The 21,909-nt window shown below is 43.7% G+C and overlaps 1 protein-coding gene across 1 annotated transcript; it reads left to right on the top strand.

Moving 5' to 3' along the window:
* The first annotated feature begins 7,788 nt into the window (after positions 1–7,788).
* On the top strand, positions 7,789–21,694 carry LOC137916537 (ceramide synthase-like). Its single transcript, XM_068759525.1, has 5 exons — positions 7,789–7,910; positions 12,469–12,555; positions 15,888–16,107; positions 19,624–19,719; positions 21,395–21,694. Exons 1-5 carry the CDS (start codon positions 7,789–7,791, stop codon positions 21,692–21,694), a joined length of 825 nt encoding a protein of 274 aa, XP_068615626.1.
* The last annotated feature ends 215 nt before the right edge of the window (positions 21,695–21,909 follow it).

Genomic DNA, 21,909 nt, shown 5'->3' with positions numbered 1-21,909 from the left:
AAAGAAAGTGCCCATACTGGTCCTCTACTAACTGGGAACTAAAGGTGGACACCACTCCCATCTTGCCTGTCATCTGAGTCTGAGTAAACTATCCCTGAGGCACTTAGCTTGTTAACACCTGTCTGTGTGTGTGGTTGGGTTTCTGTACGAGGAGTCGATAACGTTATCGAAGCTGGTAGTACCAGCATCGGTGTCTCTCTCACATCACGAGGACCAGTATCACGGTAGCCTGATAGGTAGAGGTGAATGCCTGTCGTTTATTATCTTAGAATAAATCATTCACTTAATATTAGGGCTGGTTTAGGAATAAATGTCATGCAAAGGGTTTGATTTACTGATTTATTGTTGCTGTTGATTTTTCTCTGAGACTTCAATACAGCATACCGATCTAGATTGTCTGTAATCTAATTTTGACAAAAAGCAAGTCAAAGGTTACTTTAAATCTCCCTTAACGCTGTTGATGCAAATATACAACTTTGGCAAAGGCTGAAAGATCAGCACCAACTTCCGGATAGAATCAAACTTTCAGAATTCCCTCAGCCTCCGCCTACAAGAGCAAAAGGGGGGGCGGGGGACTGGAAAGTATGTCACTGTTTTACACAATCTGTGGACAATGCCAATTTTGACAAGATGTACCTGTGACTCTCTTTAATTGCTTTGTTAACAGCAAATGGAATCAATGGTCAACCGGCAACTCATAAACATTTCTCGGCCAAAGCGCATGGAAACATTCTAGGTTTGAAAGAGTCATACGATGAAGTTGTGGGGAAAAGTAGTTGAAGCTAGACTAAGGACAGAAGTAAGTATTTGCGAGCAGCAGTGCGGCTTTATGCCGAGGAAGAGTACTACAGACACAATGTTTGCGTTGAGGCTAGCAATGGAGAAGTACAGGGAAGGCCAAAAGGAGCTGCATTGTGTCTTCGTAGATCTAGACTCAGAGAAAGCCTATGACAAGGTACCCAGACAGGAACTGTGGTACTGCATGAGGAAGTATGGAGTGGCAGAGAAGTATGTCAAAGTAGTTCAGGACATGTACGACAGCAGTAGGAGTGACCGTGAGGTTTAGTGTAGAGGTGGGAATGCGCCAGGGATCAGCTCTGAGCCCATTTTTGTTTGCCAGGGTGATGGATAGACTAACAGATGAGGTGAGACAGGAAGCTTCTTCGAATATGATGTTTGCAGATGACATTGTGATCTGCAGTGAGAGCGAGGAGCAGGTCGAGGAGAATTTAGAGAAGTGGAGGTACGGGGCTAGAGGTCAACCTAGGAGAAGCTACGTGGACAGAGTGAGGGAGGACATGGGAGTGGCTGGTGTCGAGGAGGACGATGCAAAGGTGAAGTTGAGAAGGTTGATTTGCTGTTTTGACCCCTCACGGGGCAAGAAGCCGAAAGCACAGTAGTAGCCTTAACAGCTCGGACCCCCCAACATACGCTACACCCATGCGCACGGTTTCCCTGGCTCCCATGCACCATATGGGCTGATCACACAGGCCAGGGCATTAACAGCTATTTGCCTGCGTGGAAGATACAAAGTCGCTGCCCTTGTTGACACTTCCACAGTTAATGACCGCACCATAAAACCATGAAGGCCTCATGACGTCAATGCCCCGTTTCTCAGAGATGCTCATCATTTGATTTAAATTTTTTGCTTTGTTCACAAACAAACAGACAAAACAACTCTGGAAAAAAATGAATGTTTATTGAATTTTGAACTAGGGCGTATAAAAACATGACATATGTGGTTCTCGCACATTGTACACTTTAACCTCATTACACTCATAAAGTGAACAAACAACTCCAGCTTGCGCGGAAGAATTTCTTCCTTTTTTGTTTTTTTTACGACCAATGCCTGGACTTTAGACAGTGTGAGAAATAAAGATATAGTAACACGTCAGAAGTCCAACAGGAAGGCCGAAAACAAAAAGTGAACCTAAACCTCAAAACTTTCTAAACAGAATTTTTTTTAAATCATTATTGAATTAAAAAACAAGGGAACTATACTGGAGCTCCTGCATTTTAATGGTTCTAAGGCAGGCATGGGCAAACCCAGGCCCGGGGGCCATATGCGGCCCGTTGGTCTTTTTAATCCGGCCCGCCAAACTTGTCCAAATTATATTATGAAATAAAATTGTATTGTAATTAAACCTCATTCATTTGACCTTTTCCCTGTAATGCTACCTGTAAAAGGCCAAATCCTTTAATGCATTCGCTTTCATGTGTCATTTATATTAGCTCACACAAATACTCCATCCATCTGTTCTTGGTCCGGCCCCTCTGCCAAATTTTAGAACCTACTGTGGCCCGCGAGTCAAAAAGTTTGCCCACCCCTGTTCTAAGGTATATTATACACACAAACACTCACACTCACACATACACACACACACACACACACACGCATGTGCGCACACACACTCACACACAATATACATTTCCATATATACAAAAATTTGCTTACTTATTGAAATCCAATGGCCAAAGTTATCGTGTGTGAAATACATTAAATTACATTTTAATGATAGATTTAACCCTTTTGACAGATTTTCCGCTCTATTTCAAAGTCATAGACAAACATGAACATCTTATCAAGAAAAACGTTTTCTGTCATAACAAAATGTTCTTTTCTAATCAATTAAAATTTAGTTTCCTCACTTACAGCCACTCAAAATAGCAAAATTGAAAAAATTAACTTTATTGTCTTCCTCTTGGCTCATCTTTGCATCTTACAGGGTTTCTTTATTATATGATCGGAGCCATTCAGACAGTAGGACTTTTACATCTGCCAGATTTTAACCTGTGTGGCATTAACGATGACAGATGTCGCTGCTCGTGATCCGTCCATCCCTTTTTGTCCTTGTCTGGTTTCACACCCTCCCGGTGTACTTCAGAAAACCAAAGATACCACCACCTGAAACAAGCAAATTTCTTTCACCTTCACCATCTTAACAACAAGCAGGTTGACAATATATCCAACAATTCCACTTTTAAATTGCACACAATTTAAATCTGCTTGCTGGCATTTTGATTATTGCTCTATTTTTTTTTAAGTAATTATGTAGGATACTCCGATATGAATTAAAATCCTGTATTTATATACAATTCTTCATTGGGAAGTAATGTTATTGAGGAAGCAGAAATGAGGTGTTGTGTAACGGGGTGCGCTTGCACTGTACTCACCAACAGCCGCCACCCCACCGAGAGTACCGATGACAATACCGGCTATTTCCCCATCTGAAAAGTCTGAGTCTTTTTCAAGCGAAGTGGTGGCAGTTGGAATGGTGTCCGTGATGGGAGTTTGATCAGTGCCTAGAGTACTGTTGGTTGAAGCAGTGAGGCCTGTACCAGGGCTGGGTGAAGCAGCGGTGGTTGGAGGAGCGGGAGTTGAAGCAGCGGTGGTTGGAGGAGCGGGAGTTGAAGCAGCGGTGGTTGGAGGAGCGGGAGTTGAAGCAGCGGTGGTTGGAGGAGCGGGAGTTGAAGCAGCGGTGGTTGGAGGAGCGGGAGTTGAAGCAGCGGTGGTTGGAGGAGCGGGAGTTGAAGCAGCGGTGGTTGGAGGAGCGGGAGTTGAAGCAGCGGTGGTTGGAGGAGCGGGAGTTGAAGCAGCGGTGGTTGGAGGAGCGGGAGTTGAAGCAGCGGTGGTTGGAGGAGCGGGAGTTGAAGCAGCGGTGGTTGGAGGAGCGGGAGTTGAAGCAGCGGTGGTTGGAGGAGCGGGAGTTGAAGCAGCGGTGGTTGGAGGAGCGGGAGTTGAAGCAGCGGTGGTTGGAGGAGCGGGAGTTGAAGCAGCGGTGGTTGGAGGAGCGGGAGTTGAAGCAGCGGTGGCTGGAGGAGCGGGGACTGTAGGATTGGGTTAGGGTTAGTTGAAGATACTACACACACGAGTCAGAAAAGAGAAATAAAATGACTGAAGTCTCCTCGTTCAAGCGGCGAGCGCCGCCTGACATTGTTCGACTAAAAGCTTTCGCAAACACAAAACAGTTGTGACTCTAAAACTATGACGCAGCATCCAAATCCATTTTTGGATCATTTCTTAACTTATCTAATGACTACTAATTAGCATAACAACATAATTAGAAGGTGAAAAAAATCAATTTACTAATGAATTACTGGGTGGATAACTATTACAAACCCTTATTTAGCTACATTTTTTAAAAGTTGTGGAAAGGATTGTTTTGGGTTTTTTTTTTTTTGCCTGTAGGGAGAACATGGATATTGTATTTTACCTAAGCCAAGAAGGCAAAGCATCACGACAGTCAGGTTCACACGCATCGTCTCAGAGGAAAGTCGGCGCCGCGAAAACAGGAGCTCAATCCACGTCTTGAAGTATGCACGCTGGTGCTGTGGAAAGCAAAAGTACAAGTACACTAACTTTCAGGCATCACAAACACAAAATACCTTTTTAGCCTGTAAATCACAATTATTATACTCAAAACTCTACCCAAACTATTTTACCCGTATTTTTACACCCTTGTTGGACTCATTTCCAGGTATGAGGAAGGTTATCATAGTGAGAAGTATCAAATGTACAGTTAATATTTTATGAGAAAAAAAAAAGTTGCTGATGATGGTCCCAATATTACCACCAGATCAATCATCCTGACAAATGAAAGAAAGCAGAGATATGTCTTTATATATATAATCCTCCCCCAAAAAAGCATGTTAAATTCTTCAGCAATTTATTTTGTTTCACTTTAGAACCAGAACATTTCCCAAAGTAAACTAGAGTCCAGCCAGATTTAGCATAAAACGCTACCTAGGTGCTCTGCCTAATTGATCAGTATGATACAGAGATATTAGTGTTCAATTCTTCTTTACCACACACAAACTGTAGAAACTCTGTGCTACTCACCTGACAGGCTGTCTGCGGGGATTTCTCTCCTTTTCCAGGAAGACCAGAGAACGTTCTCATATACCTGCTTTTATGACACCTTTTATCGCATTATCTCGTAGCCCTCCCATCTTTATGGCTGTGTGTGCTCACGCTGTAATTCGTCACCACCTCCAGCCAGGAAGACAATGCATGTATTGATCTATTCGGTTTATTAATCTTGTTACGGAGCTATTTTTGGTTCATATGGCTCTTTCTTGCTACATGCCTGGTAGACATTGATCAGGTGTATATCATGACACTGACCTTAACCTTAACTGTTATAATTCATAAAATACTAGCGGAAATGAAAAGGCGAATGGACAAATTTAAAATTCAGCTGCATGCCTTTTTATTATAAGACACACAATAAATAGTGAATGAACATGAACGTATTCCTGGAAAGAACTTTGGTACAGAAAAGAATAAATACAAAATCTCACTTTTGGCATGCTAGATAAGAAAATTGTACATAATATTTGATATTTATGGAAAGAGCAAATTAAATTTTCACAAAAGCGCTGGGGGTGGGGCACGAGTTAGGGTATGTGCGCTACAGAGTGCCACACTAGTGTGTGTGTGTGTGTGTGAGACAGATGTGAAGCGTACCGGTAACCCCCCTGCTGCTCACAGAATGCATTGCAGTATTCCTGCTTTCATGTCGCTTCACTTGGATTCAGCTAAAGATTTTGACAATATAATCGCCCCCCCCCCCGAAACAAAACTCATCTGGTAGCAAGCCTGGATTCACTACTAGATTCGCTGCTCTCTACATCTTCAGTCAATGTGAAACTTACCCGTTATCGTGAAGGACACTATAGTCATAAAGAAATAAACTAGGCTTAGGTCGCAAATTCCATGGACGCTACTGGATGTGGATGCTGCTCAGGTTAATGATACTGCATTGATAGCAATGGACGGCCGGCGTTACTGTTATCTATGAGTCATGGAACATTTCAGCCTTTCAAGCTTCACGAGAGACGATCACTACTTTGATGTGAAGTTAGACTTTTACACTGACCTTAAATCTTTACGTGAACAATTTGTGAATTTTTCAATTTCAAATTAACAAACATAAAAGTTAGTTTGGAATGTTACCAAATGTCTTTTTGAATGGTTGCAACATGTTTTGGTCTCTGATGAGCATTCAAATATAAATTGAATGAAGTTACCTCACAAGACATGTTGTCAGGGCTATCCTAAAGAGCAGGTACTGGTTGAATTCAAGAACTCAATGTCTAGTATAATTGTGTGGTCCAGAAAAAGATGTCGAAAAACAGCCAAATGTCAAATAAAGTGGACAATTCCCTGTCCCTTTATCAGGATCTGATAAAGGTTGTTTCCTTGTAAAATTCCCTGCCCTTCTGAATTTCTTATAATTCTGTCAGGTCTTTTGTAATCCTTCTGACCAAAGGACGCATATTAAAACATGGCCTTTCTGGCAGAGGTAATGAAGATGTTTGTTTTGGATTTGATTGGCACGCAATGCAGGGAGTGATCCAGAATCCAGGATCTCTTCTGGGTCATCGCCAAAATGTAATAATCTATTCCTAGTAACATTCCCAACATTTCCTGACAACGTCATCAAGATCCGCCTTTAACTTTTTAAGTTATCTTGCTAAGAGACAAACTATGAGGATATTCAGCTGTAGCGTTATTGTGTTTGGGAAGTAGTAAAAGATTTATGATACAGTATGGGATATAAAATATAATAGTTGCATCACAAAAAATATTGTACAGCGACATGAAATAAAATAAATATTGCATAATATTATGGGCACAGTTTGAGATCAAGTTTAATACTATTAACTAAGAAAATATTTTATCTGGCAGCTGATAGCACCATATGATGGCTGGTGGCCTCACTTAGCATGGATGGACTAATGGTTAAACATTTAAATGTATTGATTTTATTTTTGCAAATACCTTTAAATGCTTAGCTTAAATAAAGTTGTTGTTCAAATTTCAAAGGTGAAAGTGAATCGGAGTTTATGTGTATTTCTAAATGAAGTTTTCAATGTTAAAATTAAATATTTTTTTACTGACTCCATGTCAAATTCCATAAGCATCGATCAATAATCAACGCTCCATTGACTACAATGTTAATGAAGTGATCCAGAATCCAGGATCTCTTCCTGGATCATCGCCAACATTTAATCATCTGTTCCTGGTAAGATTCCCAACATTTCCTGAAAATGTCATCATGATCCGTAACAGGAATCTTTGAGTTATCTTGCTAACAGTCGGACAGACAGACAGACAAACGACGGGGATGACGTAACCTCCTAATAACAATACAGTATTCAGCTGTGTTACAGGGGAACATGCCGGTGCCAAAGGTGTGCGCGTGCGCGTATATACATCCATCCAGTGGCCCACAGCACACCTTCCGAGGTCTTGTGCAGTCCCGTGATCGTACGGGTCAAAGGTGTTTTTGGGGGACCATCATAAAGGCAGGTGATGCTGAAGTTATCGTCGGCGGTGTGAATTGAGGAGGAAAGAAATCTACTTTCAAAACAAAAGTATTTTGTAATTCTTTAATTATCACGTCGCGTTAATGAACAATCTTTTCTCCCCCGGATGTATCTAACACGCAGACAGTCTCAATTAAGCTCACACGAACGGTCACATTCCGGCACCAAAAGGTAAAAGCTCAGTTAAATGTGCGCTAGCTGCGCCCCGGCGCTTTCGCGGTGCTCTTATTTTGACAGCGCCCCGTGTGAGTCCCGCGTGCTTCCGGGACTTCTTCTGTGGTGCCGCTGCTGCTGCTGCTGCTGCTTCTCGGCGGTCATTGAAATGTGGATGGCGGCTCGGCTCCCGGTGAAGAACACCGAAACGAGCATGCCTCAGCACCGCGTGTGAACGGGAGAAGCTCGCGGGAGGGAGAGGGTCGAGCCCCCGGACGGCTTTTAAAGGAGCACCGAGGCAGGATGTTTCACGCTGTAGCTTGTGGCGCCGTAGTTTTCCCCGGTCTCTTCCTCGCCTTCAGGAGGATCCTGTCGTGTGTGTTCCGACGCTGGAGCGATGCCGACGTGGTTCTGGTCAGCGAGAGGTAAACTCAGCAAATGCACAAAAGATGACTCTTATAAGCACGCGTGTTACCTTGACCCTAGTATATCTAGTTGTACTTATACATATACACACATATATGTAAGTGTCTACCTTGTATTCCCAGTAATAATACATTTATTTACCGTTATTATGTTTACTATAAAATACGCATTGTAATCCCCGAGTATTATTCATTCACAACGTGCGTTCCCAATTAAGTGATGCCATTTAAAAATGCAGTATATATATATATATATATATAAGCAATATAATTCCTGATCAGCATTTACCTGTAATTTGTTTGATATAAATCTGTCTTTGAGAGATCAATCAGAAGTTGTGCTGCCATACATGGATTCGGGATGGTTCGGGTTCCGGTAATTTAGTTACCGGTAGCGACCTGGCCTGACGTCACTATGTCAGTGGTCCGCATAGGAAGTGACCCTTTCTGAGTTGCAGCAGGTTTTTGCTGCTGGTCCGTGTTTTGTTGGGCTCTTGTCTGCAGCATATCTCAAAGCGGCTAGAAACAGATTTTGATGACATTTTTCTGCAAAGGATTATTTTAGCCTGATTAAAATCCGCGGTGGATCTGGGTTAGTGCGTGTATTTTACATCATATTTTCCTCTCAACCGAACTTAAACTCATAAAAGACTTTGCAAGATGACTTTTTTTTTTTGCTACGTTTAAATTTGGAATCAAGTGCCCAACTCCATCCTCTGCACAGCACACGTTAAACACAGACAATAGGAGCATGAAAGCGCAAAGTCTCACGCACGAGAACTCATCTTTGATCCACCACCGCTGGAGCTGCATCCACATGTGGATCGGCCGTCTGATCCGATTTACGTCGTGTGTTGTTATGTATTGAGTTCCACAGGATGAGGGTTGTGTTTATATATGGAGCTGAGAAGATGCACGTTTAGAGTTATTTAAAATTGGATTTTGTGTGAACAAAGCCGAAGCTGAGCTTCATTTATATGTTCGTATTAATTTGTGAACGAGCCGTATCAATCACGTGCAGGCTCTCCAGGGCTGGTATAATGAATACAGTCCGTTCCCGTGTGTGTGTGTGTGTGTGTGTGTGTGTGGGGGGGGGGGGTCGGCGTGACTTGTTCAGCGTTTTCCAGTTCACTTCACGGCTTCGTTTATTTGCTGTCATTCCTGCTAATCCTCCGCTGAGCTCCGGTCAGGGCCGACTGCCGAGTTAGCCACGCACCAGAAAGCGCTACTCCCGAATAACACTTCCAACAACTTACGAACGCTCATCTCGGGGAGACGCTTCCTGCAAGCGTGACTCGGGAGATCGGACGGTACTTATTTGCCACCAAACTGCATGTCAACGGTAACATGAAGCACTTACATGCAAGTTACTTCCGTAAGTAACATTTATATACAAGTAACTTAAGAGCGAGAACTAAATTATTCATGCCACGCTGTCGGTATTTGAGCTACCAAATCAGATTACTGTTGTTATAGAAGTCGCAGTTTACACAAATGTCCCTCGTCTGTCCACTGATGTCCACTTTTTGACTGATGCCGGTTGTCGCTTCGAGTTAAAGTGTGTTCTATTTGTTATTTAGAGGACGCTGATGTAGGGTAACATTTATTAGAGATGGGGGACTTGAGGGTATCAAGTGAGTCCAACTCTCCACCGACAACATTGTCTTTAGGAAATACTTTCACTACAAATACTTATTTAAAAATGCTAACTACATAAAGGGTGTTGAAGAAATAGCTATTAAATACAATATATATTTAAATATTGTACTTAACACAACAAAAATAATATAATTTAGAATTAAATATAATGCAATAGTTGCAAAATAATTGTAGGGGCACATTGGTAATGTTTTTGGGGGTACGTCCATTCAAATTATTTAAATATTTAAAACATTAATAAATAAGCAGTGAGAATTGTCCTCTGTACACAAACGGTAGTTGACGGGTGGCAAAGAGAGTTTTATTTCCTCTTTATTTTCAAATTATTTTACACAACTCAGTCGTAATTGAGAAAATGGATTAAAAAAAAAGAGCTTTTCAAATTAAATTTTTTAAATAACATTGAGTAATTAATGGGAAAGCCATGGTGACAAAATCCCTCATCTCTTTATAGACAGGTGCGGATTTAGATTAGAGCCAGGGCAGCGCTCAATCGCAACCAGAACATAGAACTAAAACATATTTAAAATGTAAAAAGGTTCTCAAATCACACCAGGTGCAACTTTAACACACTATTTTTAAAAACAACAACAAAACTTGACTTCACGAGGGATTAGGAGCTCAGCATCACCTGGCTCATGCTAATCGTAAGACTCTGGCGGCTGCAGCTTCCATATGCCTTTAAAGTTTAATGCAGCAGCAGTGCTATTAACGGTCGGACTGCGCTCTGCCTTTTAGCCTCTAACTCTGTTGACTTCAACCGCAGCTCTGGGTTTTGTGTCTCTTGATTTAAAACGTATAGGTACTTTTTTTTTACGTCTTGGACATTATGTATTCACCTGTGTCACCGGTTGGTTTTCTTCTGAGCAGCAAAATATGCCCGATGGATTTCCATTTTTAAAAAAAATGTGGCGCGTCCTCGAACGAAACTAGAATTTAGGGACATTTCATGTGGCCCCAAACGTTTGTGGAGGGATGTCCAGAGGTTTTTTCAACGTTTTTTTAACATACATAACACGTTTTTTTATTTTTTATTTTTACCACTTCCCCTGAAACTTTTGCTTGGAATGGACCGAGCAGGTTAAATAGACGACGTCTGACCGTTGGGCTTATAGGCCAGCAGCTCCATTACCACTGATATGGCACCCACCTTTAGGGCAACATATAATGATCAATTAAAAAAAAAAGTCTGATTAAAAGTAATGCATGATAAAAAAAATCAATCAAACTACGATTGAGAGTTTTCATATTTGGAACTTCGGCTATCGAAGTCTTCAGGAAGCGTTGGTGGTGTCAGGGATGGACCTGTAGCCGCATCCATTACGTGCTCCTCGCCGCGTCCACACCAACCTTTCATCAGCAGAGCGTGCCGGCTGTAGCCGGGCACACAATGAATGGCCTGTGCAAAATCTGGGTCTCATGATAGAATATGTGGCTCGAGAAGGCAGCGAGGCATGGGGGTGGGGGTAAAAAAAAAAAAATCAAGGTAGAGAGAGGCCAGTTAGGCTTTCCCAGCGCTGCTGGTCGTGTGGCCTTCGCTGCCTCGCTGCAGGCTTTCAAACATTTAGTCCTTTTTCTATAGAGTGTTGCAATTTTGAGAAACAAAGACTGTGATTGTGAAGTTTCCACCTCACAGTCACATTGAATTCACAGTGGCTCTTGGCTCCCGCCGACTGAGACCCGGTCCCCTGTCCTGAGTTCGGGCTAATGGTGGGTTTAGACACCATTAGTGATAATAATGTAATAACCAATGTGTTTCTGTTAGTCTCTGAAAGCGCATCCTTCCCAGACGGGAGAGACAGTCAAGAGGCTAATGCTATTGCTAATCACTCTGTCTCATTGAATGTAATCGAAACAGTTTTATAGATTTATAGTTTACAACTGATCAAACCTGCTGAAAATGATTCCTTTCAGATGAAACGACTCGAGGTGTCGATCAGCCTGCTCCCAGATGTTCCTAAAAATATCCTACAAATGATTAACTTTTCTCTACACGATAATCTGGAATAGCGTTGCTCTACCAGGGTGCAATATATTATATTTATATAATAAACTGATACTCCATTCTGTTTAGACCTGAAAATGTACGGATTAAAAATAGCTTCGCCCGCCGCAGCCTGAGCGATTGTCACACTAGGTTTTTGTTTTCATTCATTTCTGTAGACGGAGACGTAAACTAGACCCGTGATGTGCAGGGAAAAGTTTGAAATATTTAAACACACAACACACACACACACACACACACACACACTAGTGCAAAAGGGGAGGCTGTGTCTTATGGCTGCAGAGAGTGTTGGGGAATGAATTACATGTTTTTCTGATTTCAAAGCAGCTTACTGTCGGTGCTGCCAAGTTGGACGACAGCCAGCGGCGGAGTTTGTCTGAGCAAAGGCAGCCATTCATAGTTAGTGAACAAATTGGTGATATAATCCAGGCTTTTTGTTGCCGTTCTTCTGGAATGGCCCGAAACTGAGCTGCGTTGAATCTTTAGAAAGGAAAACCCGAACGTCTGCGTGCCGAAAACTTCACTCTGACTTGATGGCGCTTGCGTACATAATGTAATGCAGATGCGTTTATGCTTGTAGTGAGCAACCTCACACGGGGACACTTCAAATAGAGATGCACTAGGTTCTCCTGTATCGCAGGTCTGTTTATAGATGGGGGCGGGGGGGGGGACGCTGAGGCCAAGCTCTGCTAATCCCGCGATGGCACGCTGAACCCCTGGACGTTCACCTCAAGGCAGGCTTTTTAAAAAGCTTGACCTCGATCAATCGGGTCCTGTGTTTCCGCCTGGAGCTGCCAATCGCGCGCCAATAAGTGTGGACAGCGATTTAATGAGCATTCATGAACCGTAACGTCGCGCGATCTCCCTCTGTCAATGTGTTTGTGTCTTTCTCAGGTTGGTGTCCTCTATCCACGCTGTCATGGCGACCACAGTCGGAGCCATCGTCGTGTCGGCGTGCCGGGGCAACATCATTAACGACAGGTCAGGACTTGATTCCATCGACTGCGTCGATGAAAGAACGACTTGTAGCCGTAACCCTCACACCTCTGGAGGGAGGACTTCCCTTTCTGTCTATAGATAGACCTCGGAGGTCATGACTCAATGTTGCACTGGGAATGTAGCTGGATGCTTTTCAGAGCTCGACTTAAGTTCGCTTGTGCAACAGAAATAATAAAACCCGATGGAAGTGGTCGTCGTTTCTGTGTTCCACAGCGTTTCCTGCAGACGAGTCTCATCCACCGGTGATCGGTTGCAGATGTGTCACGGCTCATGGCGTTGTTGCTTTAGCTAGCTAATGCACATTTTGTCCAGTAGCTCTGGACAAACCAAGCTGGAACTCTTGAACTCCTTTTTTTTTTTTTTGGTCTTGTCGATTTTCTTTTCTCAACATGAAAACCTGGCCAAAAAAAAAACAAAGACAATTTTGACTCTTTCCAAACTGCAGCATATAATTGTTTGAGGACGTGTTCATTGAAGGCTCGCTGCAGAAATAAAAGTCAGGATCTGACAATGAAAGCCACGCAGGGAGGTGTGTACGCCCTCACCGAGCGACAAGGCGATTCGGTTTGTGAAGGAATGCAGGCAGACAGGCTTCTGTTCTCTCGTGGGGACCTTTTGTTTTTGAAGCAGTGAAAATAAAAAGCACTTTTTTGTGTCGCTTGTCTTGAGTTTATAACCGATCCTCGAAATAGCATTAACTCTGAATGGAGTTTGATCCATAATAATAGAAATATTAACACCGATTGACCGGTAGCTTAGCATCTGGTAGCATTGCATTAGCCTCACTGTGAAATTGAAGAAAGTGCGATGCTGAGGTGGGCGCTTTTACTCCTGGTCCAGGTCCAGTTTCAGGCTGCTAATCTCTGCCACCCCTCCCCTTGACCCGCTGGGCTTAATTCCTCCACAGCACTGCTCAGTTCTGCTTCAGCCCGGAGCTTATCGGACACATGCTTCGACGTCAGACCCACGAATGCTCTAATGCTCCATCACAATCTGTCACTCCATTTAGCCTTCATTGCTTCAGCTGCAATAACTTAAGCACGGTTTCACAATGGGCGACAAAAAAACGAAAACAAAAAAAACCCTCCATCCTGATGCTTTGGCTTAACAGTTTGTTGTAAGTGTTACCATGTTTAAGGAAGAGCTAAACTATTCAAAACCCAGTGTCGACTGGAATTCAGAATAATGTTTAAGATTATCCCTGTTTCCTCCAAATATATGTCATTATTTTAAACCTACAGCAAACGTACAATATTGCCATGTCTACGATGCAATTTCTTGTTTCTCGTTGCACCACATAAGCGGTAAACTGATATATATGAGGAGCTAATACTGTCTAAATATTGACTTTGCTTTGCTCAAACCCGCATGTTTTGTTTGACCTTCAACGAAACGGGTCTATGTGATGATGAAAGTTAGTTCTAGAACCGGTCTGGTCATGTAACGGCTCCAGTTTCATTCCGCATCGTTCTTAAAGCAACGTCTTTTTGCTTGGAGCTATTAGCATTTTAATGCGCTGAGTCATAAAAACAGTGGAGTTACGCCGAAAGCAACAACAACAAACACCGACCAGAATGATCTACCTTGTGAAGCTTGCAGAATCGTAGTTGCTCTGCACGCTATAAATATACCATAATAATAATAATAATATACTACTAATGTACTTTCTTCTTGTCCCGTGAGGGGTCTCCACATCAAATCAACCTTCTCCACTTCACCCTGTCCTTTGCATCGTCCTCCCCAACACCAGCCGCTCTCATGTCCTCCCTCACTACGTCCATGTATCTTCTCCTGGGTCGACCTCTAGCCCTGTTCCCTGGCAGTTCCATCCTCAGCATCCTTCTACCGATATAGTCCCCGTCTCTCCTCTGGACATGTCCAAACCATCAAAGTCTGGTCTCTCTGACCTCGTCTCCAAAACATCTAACCTTCACTGTCCCTCTTATTGTCTCCTTTCTAATCCTGTCCAACCTGGTCACACCCAAGGAGAACCTCAGCATCTTCATCTCCTCCACTTTTAGCTCCGCCTCCTGTCTTCTCCTCAGAGCCACTGTCTCTAAGCCGTCCATCATGGCTGTCCTCACCACTGTCTCTAAGCCGTCCATTATGGCTGTCCTCACCACTGTCTTGTAGACCTTTCCCTTCATCCTCGCTGACACTCTCCTATCACGGAGCACACCTGATACTTTCCTCCACTGGGACCTTCTCATTTACACACATATACTCTGCTTTACTCCTGCACACCTTTATTCCTCTCTTTTGTAGAGCAGACCTCGGTTTCTCTAAATTCTCCTCTATAATAATAATAATAATATCATATAATTATATATTATTAACTAAAGAGGATGGATGGATCAACTAAAGTGCTTTCTTTCAGGACAAAGAAAGTGATTACTAATTTTTAGAACTGTTCTACATTAGCAGTGAGAATAAAAATCTTACATTCTAAAATGAAGAGGTATTGTTAGTAGTTTCTTTATATATTTGAGAAGACTACTGGTTTCCTTATAAAAACACATAATCTTGCTCTTAATACAGTAAAACTATAAATGACAGAAGCGACTCGTGTTGCTTCCATCCTACCCGGAGTTTGTTTGCTGTGCCTTCCTGCTCTTAATTCCCATTCACTGACCTTTAAAGCTAAGGGAGCTAGCCAAAGGTCAGAGGTCGCTAGCTCCGCTCTGCCCTGCAGCTCTACTTTATTCTGTCCACATAATTAACTGTCACCGTAATCGGTGCTCATTAGGATGCTGCACACGTCCTACTCGTTTATTACACGCACTGTACTTGCATAAAGGTGCCTTAAAGCTTTTGCACGTTGTGTTAAAGAGGCGAGACACAGAGGTCGAAGGTTTGCCTCATCGTAGATGAATTGGAACTGATGCAGCAGCTAATCAAAGCTAGAAAGCCTTCACGCAGCCCCTTCGACATGTTCCGGGGGAGTCCGCTGCACCTTCTCTAGTCCTGTACAGATGTTACGTAGGCGTTGGAGCCAGCGGTGGATGCATCAACGTCTTCATGAAAGGAGCAACTCGGCACGAGTGTAGCACGCAAACAACGGGGAGATTTAGAAAGCAGCTAGTAGCTAGCAGCTAACTCACCGGAGAGTGCAAAGCTATCGGTGTTGAGCGAAGGCGTTCTGTCTCTGCAGGTGGTTCTAGTTGATGAGACGACTCTACCAGCCTTGTGTGACTTCATGGTTCTAATGCTAATGCTATGCTAACAAATATGCTATTTGGCATTTGGGGAAAAAGAACCCCACAATATTTTTCTGATGTACTAAATGTATTCTGTTTTTACCCCCCCCCCCCCAGGCACTGGCTGGTCACCCACTTTGTCATCTGGTACGGTGTCCCCTACATGACTTACGACATCTTCGCCATGTACCTCAGTCACTACCACCGCTTCCGTGTCAAAGGGCACGAGGACTACAAGCGGCATTCGCTCAGGACCATAAACTCCTTTGTCCGCAGAGAGTTCCTGCTGGTGTTGCATCACATCGCCCTGCTCACCATTCTGCTACCCGTCACACTGGTGAGGACGGGAAAAGAGAGCGAGAGAGTGATGGGCGAGGGCCTTGAAAGAGGTTCTGAATTTAGGTGTGCAAGTGTGAGGTAGTGCACGTCATTGCACGTTTTGTACTTATCAGGCTGCCATTATTTTTCTCGTGGTCCCGAAATCAGCTCAAAGAAAGTTCAAACGGGCTATTTTAAAAGTTCGCGTGATGTCCGCTGCCAGTAATGCGTTATTAGCGCGTGCTGCAATATTCTGTTCGCAAATCAATCCCGGCTTTAAGCTGCATTATCTCTTAATGATTACTTAAGTGGCAACAAAAGAAAGAGACCTAATGCTCACTGTCATAGATTTCCTATCGAGTCATTTTCAAGTGTCTTCAAGTGTAGTTTAAATAAATCTAGGCCTAGAAGGAAAAAAAACAAAAAAACATTACATCACAATTAGAAACATGTTGTGCTGTGGGAAGTGGTTTGCATTCACTTCAAATGCATAATGCAAACGACAGTGGCGTGTAAACAAGCTAATCCACCTGGGCCTGGAATCACGTGACCACCTTATTGCACAGACCTCAGAGCAGCTGCTCCCACCGGATCAGCTCGCTTTTCATGCTGTAGCTTTTAATTCGAGGCCGTCGGAGCATGTGCAGACGTGTCTTAGCACGGACGCTCAAACGGAAATGATGATACGGAATCATTACTGCCGTTGACCAAATGATTTGAATGGTAAAGACATCATTAGCAGGTTTCACTGGAAGGAAGCATCTCCTCCAGGATTGGTTGTCTTTTTAAGGATAAAATTCAAACCATCACGCGACACTTTGGATTACGCTGCTGCTCCCGATGGTCCAAAAGCATCGGCCCAATTATGCAAAGTGCACATGAGGATTAGCCAAGTGTGCCGATGTGAAAGACGGCAGAGACGAGGAAAGAGCGCAGGCATTCCTGTTCGGGTGGTTTTTCAAGTTTCACCCTTCAAGGACGGCAGACTTTTCAAATGGCCTTCCAGCCTGCTTTCCAAACCGTAACATCCTTTGTTGTATCAGAGGAACGCCGACTAGCCGGTTTCTACTTTAGAACTAAATTCCACGACTTGCACTGTAACAGAAAGGTGTTTTTTTTTTTTATGCCATGTTATCAGATGTAAAACATCCAACTAGACGCTATTGCTGCTGCAGAACACCAGCAAGTCTTCTAAATGTGACTCTCTGGAGTCTACTAATGTCGGCGAAATTGCCTGATCGCTGTAAAAAAAAAAAAAAAGGCCCTTTTATACATTAGAGTAAAATTAATTGTTCGACCAAGTCGGTTCAGACGAATGATAGAGCTGCAGCTCCAAGAGCTTCAATGGCAGGAAAGGAAAGAACATTAAGCTCTTATTATTGATTGCTTTATTTGAACAAAAGCAACAAATGAATCTTAATTGTTTTTCTACGTCTTTGAATTGTAAGTGTTGCAAATGGACGGACGAAATAGGAGTAGACAGGAAGAGGGAATGAAAGCCGGTTTGTTTTCTGCTGAGATGCAAAAAAACTGAAAGCCAGGCGACATGAAAAACACAACGTATGAAAAAAATGGGTTGAATTTTAATCTTGAGGGCAGGAGAGGAAAACGACAAAGTGTCTGCATCGTGCCGTAGAGCTTACAGAAAGGAGAATCACAGCCACCCTCCTCCCCAGGTAGTGCAGTTTAGCAGGCCAGGTGCAGTGGAAGTAGCAACTGAGCCCTGTGTTTGCAGTGCTACTACAAGATCACATTACCTTACATTATTCAGCTCCAGCTGCAGTCAACCTCTCCTTTCTCTCCACCCACTCGCCACACCTCCCTCTGTTCATCCTCTCGTCTTCCCTCGCTCGTCGGCTTAATACCGCTCCGGTGTCCCTGAGCTGACGGGCATCCAGCAAACCGTCGATGGATATTGGCATGCACCAGGAGGAGAGCCGACCTTTCACGGCTGATTAATGCGTTCACCCTAACAGTTTTTCCTCATGAGATGTTTGCACTTGACACAATTGCGACTTCGGTTCAGAGCTGATTCTGACTCCATTTGTAGGAAGACACCGCAGTGGTTTCTGTTCGGTACCCTGAAATGGCAGATACTCTGGGTTCAAGTATCAGAATCGGGAAGACAGGAAAGAAGAAAATGAGTCGGCGCTGTCCTTGTCACAAGGTCGAGCGAGGCTCGGTAAATGTGCCAGAAGGCAAGAATGGATTTCTTTTTCTTTCTTTTTTTTCTTACAGCAGTGAAAAAACACACAAAAGCTAACAGCTTTAGCTTCTCCAGAATCTGCTCATGATATTGTGAGCCTGTATTAAATCACGTTTTAATAAAGGCTACAAAGTGTTGCATCAACATCTAGAGAAGAATCCTGGATTTTAATCAGGCTCTTATACATCGACATTTAAATAACCCTTAAGCCAGATGGTGAGATAGCAACCACGTATTTACCTACCGTTGTCATTGGCTGCAGGCAAACTAGAGGACTGTGGTGGCGCATGAGAAAAGTGTATCAGCTGAGAAGTCAGGTAAAGACGAGCTGTTGCCTCATGCAGAGTCTCGAACATCAGAGACAGTGGCAACAAACCCATGGCAGGTGGTGAAGGGTTAATAGCCAGGTTATTATTTATTAGTTGTGGTGTAAAGTTCTCCATCGTCATTTGTTCACGGGCAGATGGCAAGGCCACGTCTGGAGCTGCTCATGCTTTATTTATCATCGGCACACGGCAGGCCAGGTTACCGGACAGCGCTTGTCTTTTGTCTGGAGTCTCTTTATCCTTCTAGACCAGGGGTGGCCAAACGTTTTGACTCACGGGTGACAATGGGTTCTAAAATTTGACAGAGGGGCCGGGCCAGGAACAGATGGATGGCGTGTTTGTGTGAACTAATATAAATGACTTGTAAAAGCCATTGCATGAAAGGATTTGGCCTTTTACAGGTAGCACAGCATGAATATGCAGGACTCATTGTACAAATTACAGGGGAAAGGTCAAATGAATGAGGTTTAATTATAATCACATTTCATTTCATTATATAATTTGGACAAATTCAGTGGGCCGGTTTTAAAAGCCCAAGGGGCCGTCTATGGCCCGCGGGCCGTAGTTTGCCCATGCCTGTTCCGGACCAACTCACCTGATCTAGGATGGCTCCTCTGACTGTGCCGCTGGCCATTATTTGAAAGCTCCTTTCATTACTTTGCCTCCAGAACAGTTTTAGGTGATGTGATTTTTGTTTGTTGGTCTGGGTATGAATGCAAAGTATTTTTTTTTACATATTGCTAATATCATTAAAAAAAAAAAATCATAATTGGCGAAGACTTTTGGTAACTTTAAGTACTACCGTGGTTTAAATGGGTACTTCTGGTGTCAAAGATCTGTATGTTCAGTTAAAAACACATCAAACATCTGTAATCTTCCCATGTCTAATTGAGTCTCCGTGCATATTCTCAGCGAGACTGTCCCAGAAGTTGCATTTGAATGCCAGCTGTGTTTGTTTTTCCACACCCATGTTTGTTTTCTCACTCAGTTTGTCCTCCCACAGTTCTTCAGAAAGGACCAGGGGGATTTCTTCATCGGATGCTTGTTCCTGACTGAGCTCAGCACACCCTTCGTCTCCCTGGGGAAGATACTTATTCAGGTGAGGCAGCATGGACACAATCACCACGGAAGGTTTGATGCTACGTGTTGCCCGCTTCTAACTCAGAGTTGTTGAGTGTAGTATTGAGTTTGCATCACAAACACTTCCATGTTCAAGGCAGCGATTCCTGTTTATAAATGCTGTGTACCCAGATAACCCTTGAAAGATCCACCCAAATCAGTTGATCACATGATTTAATGGATCACGTGGATAACACTTTCGTAAGGGGATGCTTTTTATCCACCAAAACCAAAAAAGCAAGTAAAGATTTGCTGATTAGACTATGTGCTCTAAGCTAATCTAAATGTTCTTATGTCCAGCTAACTAGCGGTAGCAGCCCATTGGCACGTATGTATCTAATATGTGGTCCGGGATAACGGAAGCTCCGCCCTGCTGCATGCGGCGAGGCTTAACCCCAGCCAGAGACGATAGCTTAGGTGTTGTTGCATTTACCAAACGATTACATTAGTCCTCGTTCTAAAACCGACTGTCTGACAAGGAGAAGAATAAAGCATGAGCCCAACATGCATGGTGTGCTCTACACGCGCGTGTGTGTGTGTGTGTGTGTGCGTGCGTGTGTGTATTACATGACCTTAATCCGTGTGCAGAATCATTGCTGTTCGGGCAACAGGATGTAATTCATCCTGTTTTCCTCTGTAATTTCTGTTCAAGCGACGTGCGTGGCCTTTCATCGTCTTTTTGCTTTGGCTGTAGCTTCTCGCCGTAGCAGCCGCAATAAAAAAACACGTCAGTCAGTAGCTTGTAGCGAATAAGCTAACGTTCGCTCTTCTTCCTAGTCCATGCCCAGCAGTCCTCGCCCCCCATACAGCGAGCAGCGGGACGTCCTTTACCTGTTGGCACGTTATCTTGTGTAGTCCGATGCGACATATTTACAGAAAGCCTTGTCTCTGAACAGAGTCCGAGTGCGTCTCGATGACATCAGTGGGCCCATGTGATTTCAGGTCTTTGCTGACATCTGGTGCTAGAACAGAAAAAGAACTATGCTCAGCATGACTGCCAGTCTCTGTTTTTAGACACTGCCCTCCTTTGGAGGATCAGCACCGCCGTTTCCTGTGCTCTGGGCTCCGTAGACGAGGTCCTTCCTGCAGCGCTTTATATCACAGATAAGGAGAGAACCATGCAATCATATATGATTCTTGTTTTTACATCAAATAAGGGATCGTTCCCGATGAAGTGTCCCTTTTCAGATGATATTTGAATGCATATGCATTGGCATTTAAAAAAAAAAAAAAAAAACATTTCCCTTGCAGCAGCTGAGGGCTGACCCAGAACACTCATCGCCGTGTGTTTTCCATGTTACAGCAAGGATTGTTCACCACTTCAGTAAACCGGATGGACTTTAGATTCGGTTTGGCAACGGGAGATGTTTCCAGTCTGCTCAGCTATAATCCAGAAAGCTATAATTAGACTGGAAACATGCTAAATTCCTTCAAAGCCATTGGCGATGCGTGCGACATCAAATTAGAACAAGGACCAGACGGTTTGCCTGGGACTACGTAATACGCGTCGCTTATTCGGAACGAATGCGGCTCTCGTCAAAAGCTGCTCACTTTAGGGTTTTCACTTTCCTATTTTGTGTCACCGCGTCTTTAAGTGCTTGCTTTATCTCGCCTCTACATGCCTTTCTGTTTTTTTTTTGTGTCTCCTGCACCAGCTCAGCCTCCAGAATTGCTGGCTGCACAAGGCTAACGGCGGCATGGTGCTGCTGACCTTCTTCGTGTGCCGCATCGCCCTCTTCCCCTACATGTACTGGGTGTACGGCCAGCACTACGGCATCCCGCTCTACAGCGCGCCCTTCCACCTGCCGCTGTCCGCCAACCTGGCCAGCTCGTGCATCCTGGCGCCGCAGGTCTACTGGTTCGTCCTGCTTTGCCGGAAAGGCTACCGTCTGTACCGACGCAGCCGTATGCAAGACTCGCCCCCCGCTGTGACTGACAGTTCGAAGGATGACTGACATCGAGGTCACGTTTTCTCACCATAGCTGCACACTTAGCTAACAACGCAACCATTTCTGCAATAGATTGAATGAACATTTTAGGAGCCCCACCTTCATGCTGTCATACACGACATACTTTAACTCCTCCGCTAGGAATCGGCTGCTTAAGTGGACCTTCCCATCCATCCAGTTCTACTACTGAAGTTTTATTTTTATTGGGGGGGGGCTCTTGT

This window comes from Brachionichthys hirsutus, unplaced genomic scaffold (genome assembly GCF_040956055.1).
Source record: "Brachionichthys hirsutus isolate HB-005 unplaced genomic scaffold, CSIRO-AGI_Bhir_v1 contig_898, whole genome shotgun sequence".
NCBI classification, from domain to species: Eukaryota; Metazoa; Chordata; class Actinopteri; order Lophiiformes; family Brachionichthyidae; genus Brachionichthys; species Brachionichthys hirsutus.
Note: the sequence above shows the minus strand (reverse complement) of the source record. Positions and strands in the feature narration are given on the sequence as shown.

Bases quoted from the DNA above. Each gene is read 5' to 3' on its own strand.
- LOC137916537 (XM_068759525.1), top strand. From the start codon at position 7,789: ATGTTTCACGCTGTAGCTTGTGGCGCCGTAGTTTTCCCCGGTCTCTTC. The intron at 12,556-15,887 runs GTCAGGACTTGA...CCCCCCCCCCAG, and splicing joins GGCAACATCATTAACGACAG to GCACTGGCTGGTCACCCACT. The intron at 16,108-19,623 runs GTGAGGACGGGA...GTCCTCCCACAG, and splicing joins TTCTGCTACCCGTCACACTG to TTCTTCAGAAAGGACCAGGG.